The 7,886-nt window shown below is 33.6% G+C and overlaps 2 protein-coding genes across 2 annotated transcripts; both read left to right on the forward strand.

Moving 5' to 3' along the window:
• The first annotated feature begins 1,469 nt into the window (after positions 1-1,469).
• LOC114181769 (receptor-like protein EIX1) lies at positions 1,470-3,605 on the forward strand. Its single transcript, XM_085672288.1, has one exon. It carries the CDS (start codon positions 1,506-1,508, stop codon positions 3,603-3,605), a length of 2,100 nt encoding a protein of 699 aa, XP_085528414.1. The 5' UTR covers positions 1,470-1,505.
• A 49-nt stretch (positions 3,606-3,654) lies between these two features.
• LOC146887192 (receptor-like protein EIX2) lies at positions 3,655-7,109 on the forward strand. Its single transcript, XM_085672290.1, has one exon. It carries the CDS (start codon positions 3,655-3,657, stop codon positions 4,801-4,803), a length of 1,149 nt encoding a protein of 382 aa, XP_085528416.1. The 3' UTR covers positions 4,804-7,109.
• Positions 7,110-7,886: the final 777 nt, after the last annotated feature.

Consider the following 7,886-nt stretch of genomic DNA (forward strand, 5'->3'; position numbering starts at 1 on the left):
AATTAACTTCTTAATTTATAAAGTCAAGCAACTTTAAATAATTTAGATTCTAATTTAATCTCAAATTATTTTATTAATTAGTTTTTTAAACTTAGAGACCATAATTTCATAGTCTAGAGGTTATTTGTCTTGTGATAAATATTCGTGAGAAATTGAATTTAGTTGACCTTAATAATATTGTGTGATCTAAACATTTCACCTAATAAAATAAAACTATTATTATGTTCTATTAATTATATTCATAATTATAAGACAAATAATAGTTATATTGTAAAATGAGATATTGATAGAGTTATCTAATTTGAATTTCATATATTACAAAAACCAAAAGATGTTAAATTATATATGTTATTTTGTATTATAATTTACCAAAAATATCAGCACTTTTAATAATAACAAAATATATATTGATTTAGTATAACAAAGATTGTTTTCTTATACATCTTCTAACTTTTCTTGTGCGTTAGAAAGTCAAGATAATCACATCAAATTTAAAAAATAAAACATGGGACCAGACTTTGATGTTTGTAGTCTCTGTATTTTCAAGAATTTTTTTAAATATGACTTTTATACATAGAAACGACGAGTTCTATAAGAAATTTTTGTGAATAAGTTGTTATAGTTAATATATTTTTATAATAGCATAATATATAATTCATATATATATATATATATATATATATATATATATAAAAGAATTAATATTTTTTAGTTATTGAAGAAATGTAGTTCTGTTTAATTCCCTTAAAATATGTTTCTAACCCTTTTAATGGGTTAGAAAATTAGAAGTGTCATCACATCAAATTTGGTCATTTGGTCACTGAAACAATTCACAGACTTTGAAATTCCAAGTCTTCGCTGAAATTTTAATGTGAAGACAAATTAAACTTTGATATTCCAAGCTTTAGTGAAATATCAGTATAGTTGAAAAAACCTTTATTTTAAAGAGGTACAAAAATGGAGGTAGTAAACGACATTAAAAAAAGTACAAAATGGTCCATCGACATATCTTATCACTTTCCTCTACATTTATAATTTTAATAAAAAATAATTCTTTTATAAATATTCGATATTTGTTACTGTTTGTGTAGTTTTTTGTTATTTTACAGTAAGTATCACTTCAAATAGATTAAGCATACCACTGTCCTTTCTCTCACACCATATTCTCTTAATTCAGATGTTGGAGGTGCCAAAATTCATAACTTTTTGTAATCAAGCATTTCTTAGAAAGTGACGTTTTCAAAACGTACTCTAAGGTGAACCACACATGTCAACTAGTGACCTTTTTTTATAATGTAATTAAAAAGACTAGAAAGACTAGGTTTGCTATTTTTTTATATTTCAAAAATGCTCTTGATAATATAAAAAAGAAAGCAGCTGATTGGTTGTATACTTTATAAGAAAGTTAGAAATGATCCACACTATAAATCCTATTGCTTAGTTTTGCTATGAATCGTTCAACACCTGTGTTTCAGTCTTAGTTATTTCATATCAGCCGGTGCATAATGCTTAGTTATTATCTGAAACTGATTTATGCACTTCTGCTATTGCTGCATGATGCAGGACCCATTCTCGGGTTCAACAATAACACAAAAATAAAGTGCATTAAGAGGGAGAGACAGGCACTCCTCAACTTCAAACATGGCCTCATAGATGACTATGGCGTGCTGTCCACATGGAGCGATGAAGACAACAGTCGAGATTGTTGCAAATGGAGAGGCATTCAATGCAACCATCAAACAGGTCATGTAACCATCCTTCGTCTCCCTGCTTCTGATACACAATATTTGAGAGGTGCACTGAATGTCACTTCATTGTTTGCCTTGCAAAATATTCAACATTTGGATCTCAGCTACAATCTTTTCATAGGGAGTCACATCCCACAACTCATGGGCTCACTAACCAACTTAAGATATCTCAATCTCAACAACTCTTTTTTTAGTGGCAGCATTCCTATCGGAATTGGAAGCCTTACACATTTACGGACTCTGGATCTTGGTAATAACGCTTTTCTCTGTGGGAAAATCCCTTATCAACTTGGAAACCTTACACGCTTAAGGTATCTCGATCTCAGTCACAATTTTCTGGACGGGGAACTCCCTTATCAACTTGCCAATCTGTCACAGTTGAGGCATCTTGATCTTAGTCATAATTCATTATCTGGAGCACTCCCTTTCCGGGTTGGGAATCTTCCTTTCTTGCACACTCTCAGACTTCCTGGTCATTTTGAAGTCAAACCTAAGGATTCACAATGGCTCTCTAATCTCCATTCCTTAACAAATCTTGCCTTGTATTCTTTACATAATCTTGACTGGTTGCAAACCATTATTTTTCCAAATTTAAGAGAGTTGGGGCTAGTTGATTGTTCTCTTTCAGATGCCCAAATTCAATATCTCTTTTATTCACGCCCCAACTTCTCCACTTCTCTTACCATCCTTGATCTTTCTTCTAATATTCTCACATTCTCAACATTTCAACTTCTGTCAAACTTTAGCCTTAATCTTCAAGAGCTTTATCTTTCTAATAATAACATTGTTTTATCATCTCCTGTCTACTCAAACTTTCCTTCTCTTGTGATCCTTGACCTTTCTTATAATAATATGACATCATTGGTCTTTCAAGGTAGTTTCAACTTCAGCTCAAAACTTCTAAATCTTTATTTGCGAAATTGTAGTATTAGGGATCAAAATTTTCTCATATCAGCTATTACAATTACGAATTCTTCATCTTCTCTTGCCTGGCTTGATCTCTCCTCAAATCTGTTGAAATCATCATCCATATTTTACTGGCTCTTCAACTCCACTACCAATCTTCGTACACTTAAACTTTATGATAACATGTTGGAAGGTCCCATTCCAGATGGATTTGGGAAAGTAATGAACTTTCTTGAATTTTTAGACCTCTCTTATAATAAACTGCAAGGCGAGATTCCATTTTTCTTTGGAAACATCTGCACATTGCAAATTTTAGACCTCTCAAACAACAAGCTGAGTGGAAATATTTCTAGCTTCTTTCAGAATTCATCATGGTGCAACAAACACGTGTTTGAGTCTTTGGATTTATCCCTTAACAACATTACAGGAACAATACCTATAAGCATTGGATTGCTATCTGAATTGGCTGAACTTATTTTGGCTGGAAATGATTTAGAGGGTGATGTTACTGAATCGCATCTTTCTAATTTTTCCAAATTAATATTCTTGGAGTTACAAAATAACTCATTGTCACTTAAAATTGGTCCTACTTGGGTTCCTCCTTTCCAATTAATATCGCTGGCATTAGGCTCTTGTAATTTGGGCCCGACATTTCCAAGTTGGCTTCAGACTCAAAGTTCCTTAAGGCTGCTTGATATTTCTAATAACAAGCTTAATGATTCCGTACCAGACTGGTTTTGGAACAGCTTGCAAAATATGGGAAGGTTAGATATGTCTTACAATAATCTCATTGGTGCAATTCCCAGTATATCGTTGAAGCTTCTTCACAAACCGTTGATATTTCTGCACTCAAACCAATTTGAAGGCAAAATTCCACCCTTTTTAGTGCAAGCTTCAAAGCTCAAGCTTTCCAAAAATAAATTTTCAATTTTTTTTTTCATTCTTATGTGATCAAATCACATATGCAAATTTGGCCTCTTTAGATTTATCAAACAATCAGATGAAGGGAAAGCTGCCAAACTGTTGGAAATATGTTGATCGGTTATTGTTTCTTGATTTAAGCAACAATAAATTGTCAGGAAACATTCCTGTGTCCATGGGCAGCCTTGTGAAATTGGAAGTCTTGGTTTTACGAAACAATAACCTAATGGGTGAATTACCTTCCTCTTTGAAGAACTGCGGCAATTTAATTATGGTGGATGTGAGTGAAAATATGCTGTCTGGTCCAATACCACCATGGATTGGAGAAAGTATGCAGCAATTGATAATCTTGAACATGCGAGGGAATCACTTCAGTGGACACCTTCCAGTTAATCTCTGTTATTTGCAGCATATTCATTCGTTGGATCTTTCAATGAATTACTTATCGAGAGGTATTCCAACATGCTTAAAGAATTTGACAGCAATGTCTGAAAAGATCATCAACAGAGGTTCAATTCTAAATCAGATATATTGGTCTATCAATCTTACTTACCATGAACCTTATCATTCTTTTGCATCCAAATATGATAATTATACCCTTAAAATAACATGTATGTGGAAAGGTGTGGAACTGTGGTTTTTGGATCCAGAGTTACAACTTAAGAGCATTGATCTTTCAAGTAATAATTTAACAGGTGAAATACCAAAAGAGATTGGATATTTGGCTGGGCTAGTTTCTCTAAATTTATCTCGAAATTATCTAAGCGGAGAAATTCCTTCAGAGATGGGAAATTTAAATTCACTGGAATCCCTTGACTTATCAAGAAATCATATCAGTGGAGGAATTCCTTTTTCTCTTTCTCAAATTGATGATCTAGGTAAGTTAGATTTATCACACAACTCTCTTTCAGGAAGAATCCCACGAGGAAGACATTTTGAAACCTTTGAAGGCTATAGTTTTGAAGGAAACGGAGATCTTTGTGGTTTTCAACTGAACAAAAGTTGTCCTGGAGATGGAGATCAAAGGACAGTAAAGTTCCCAGAAGTTGAAGCAATCAATGGTGATGAAGACAGTGTCTTTTACGAGGAATTATACATGAGCATGGGAATAGGATTCTTTACTGGATTTTGGGGCTTATTAGGGCCAATACTACTTTGGCATCCTTGGAGAAAGGATTACATGAGATTTGTGAACAGACTGATAAATTATATATTTGAATGGTTATAGGGAATGCAGGTTTTTTTTCCCTTCTAGACAAATCAGTCTTCAATATTACGGAAGTAGGCAGATTTTTAAAAAATTACGAAAATGGGCAAAACGTTCTGGGGTTGCACGTTTTTGGGTGAAGAAATCGTGCGGCCCCCAAACGTTTTCGTGGTCAAGCGGGTCAAAGGGCGAAATCGTGTGGGGGATACACGTTTTTGGCTCAGTAATCGATTACAGCATGGTGTAATCGATTACTGCATGGTGTAATCGATTACTGCATGCTGTAATCGTGTAGGGGGGCACGCTTTCTATGAGAAAATGTGTGGGGGTGCACACTTTCATTAAAAGAGAATTTTTTTCCTTTTTGCACCCCATCCCACTCCATTTGCACTCCATTTGCATGCCTCTTATGTTTCTAGCAAGGTGGCATGATATCTGTCTATTAAAAAGGTTCCATCCACTTGAACAACAGGTTTACAATACTTAAAATCTTCAATGCATGGTCCAAATACCCAGAAGCAACGTTCCATAATGTATGTGGAACTCCCATCCTCAGCATCAACATTAACTGGAGGACCGGAAAGTTGAAAAATTGTCCCAGGATTGGTTTGATGGGCAGCTAGTAACCATCTGGGAACTTCATTATAAGATTGGTCTCAATCACCATACTCCATTGTAATTGCTTTCTCCTTCGCAATCCATGCTCTTCTATACGTGACTGTGTATCCGTAACGACTTTTGATGTCAGCGACCAAGCTTTTGATGCGAATGCTTGGATTTGTGCGGACCAAATGAAAACCTGTTGTTCAAGTGGATGGAACCTTTTTAACAGGCAGATATCATGCCACATTGCTAGAAACATAAGAGGCATGCAAATGGAGTGGGATGGGGGTGCAAAAAGGAAAAAAAATTCTCTTTTAATGAAAGTGTGCACCCCCCACACGTTTTCTCATAGAAAACGTGCCCCCCCTACACGATTACAGCATGCATGTGTAATCGATTACTGAGCCAAAAACGTGTACCCGCCACACGATTTCGCCCTTTGACCCGCTTGACCACGAAAACGTTTGGGGGCTGCACGATTTCTTCACCAAAAAACGTACATCCCCAAAACGTTTTGCTCATTTTCATAATTTTTTAAAAACCTGTCTACTTCCGTAATATTGAAGACTGATCTGTCTAGAAGGGAAAAAAAATCGGGAATGCAACAAAGTAGAAGGTATGTTGCAGCTTCCATGATATTCCTTATTTTTATTATTAATGACTGAATTAAATTCTTGAAAAAAAAAAATCTCTTAGAATTGGTAAAGCGAGATATAATTCTCAAATCACTACTTCTTTTGCTTACACTTGTTTTTTATGCACCATATGTACTTTATGAGCGATCTTTTTTAGTTCATATATTCGTTTCAGGATCTTTGAGAACCTTTTTCTATGGTCCACACTTCTCTTATACCATAGTTACTAAATTCTACTCAAATGCAATGATTACTATAATTTTTCTAAACAGTTTTCGGTTCTCTCTCAAATTCACAAAAAATTGAGAAACTTGATTAGTACCATTGAAAAACATGTTAACAGAAAACCTTAGTCTTTAAGCATATAATCAGATAACGAAATTAACCCTAAAGTATGAAAGAGTTAGATACTAAATACGTAGAAGAATTTGTCGTTAAAGGATTTCTGAGTAACAAAAACGAAAGAGTTCATGTTATTAGCTGAGATGGTGATTCCAAAATCCTGCAACTTCAAAACTCCTACATATATATTTAAATATATTATGTCTTTTTCTTGTAATGCACCGAATTAACTCTACACGCTTCGGATTAGGGAGGAAATCAATGTTGGGTTGCACAAAGGCAAAATATTTATTTAGTTTTGTCGTTTACAATATTTTGTATGAAAGAAATAAATTGAAAAATCTTGTTTCCAGAAACTTGTTATGATTTGGTTGTATTTTATGATAGAATATATTGTAATGTTGTTTCATGTCAATTACTGCTTATATTTGTGACACCCGATAATTCATCTTCAGCATTGTTTTTCTGTTACTTCTTATTTGTAAGAACTCTGAACTAAATTTGTAATGTAACGAAGAATGCAAGAAGATGCCTCATTCGTTCATAGTTACTGCGTTTAGCTCCTTTCCCCGAGATTCAAGAAGTATATTGGACTTTTGTCAAACACTGTGGCCTAATTATTTTTAGCCGTTTCTATCAGCACCTCCAATAATTTCTTCAACAACTCCCAAATTTTTCTAAAATTCCTAAAATAACGTTTTAACTTTGTTTTAACTTTGGCCTGCTCACTAATATACACATCTAAAAAAGTACCGAATGTTAAAATATAACTGAATTTCGACATATTATATATATATATATATATATATATATATATATATATATATATATATATATATATATATATAATACTAGTGAAAATATATGTGTGTTCATATTTTTTTTATTTTTGTAGAAATTTGAGTTAAAATTAATAAAAATGTACCTGTCCAGAGATGTGAATTAGTATGGTCATCAAACCAACTTAGAGCTGGTGATATATAAAGAAAAAGAGTAGTGTCGTCATAAAACCGACTCAGAGTTGGTGATATATGAAGAAAAAGAGTAGGATCGTCATAAATCGGAGGCAAAGTTGGTGCTATATGAATAAAAAAGAGTGACGTCACCATAAGCCGACCAGAGTTGGTGTTATACGAAGAAGAATATTAGCATCGTCATAAAGCCGAGGCAGAGATGTTGATATATGTAGAAGAAGAAATGTCTCCATAAAACCGAGGTCATTGCAAGAAGCTAGAAGGAAGTCTTACTAGGAACTACCTATCTGAAAGAAGCTGGGATTGAGGAGATGGTGTGCGAGGAGATGGTGCATGTGAAGATAGAACCGGATCTTAGATTATGTAAAGTAATTATTTTAGTTAAGAAAATGTTTAAAAGAAGATATGTTAGTTGTTATTTGGGAGAATAATTTTAGATTATCTCTAAGGCTATTGTTATTCATTAACTGATTATGTACATTTACAATATTTGTAACCGATTTATCTTCTATAAATAAGAATGTTACTCTCATGGTCAAAAGACAAATTG

This window comes from Vigna unguiculata, chromosome 4 (genome assembly GCF_037176805.1).
Source record: "Vigna unguiculata cultivar grain cowpea cultivar isolate G323 ecotype 2 chromosome 4, ASM3717680v1, whole genome shotgun sequence".
In the NCBI taxonomy this organism is placed as follows: domain Eukaryota; kingdom Viridiplantae; phylum Streptophyta; class Magnoliopsida; order Fabales; family Fabaceae; genus Vigna; species Vigna unguiculata.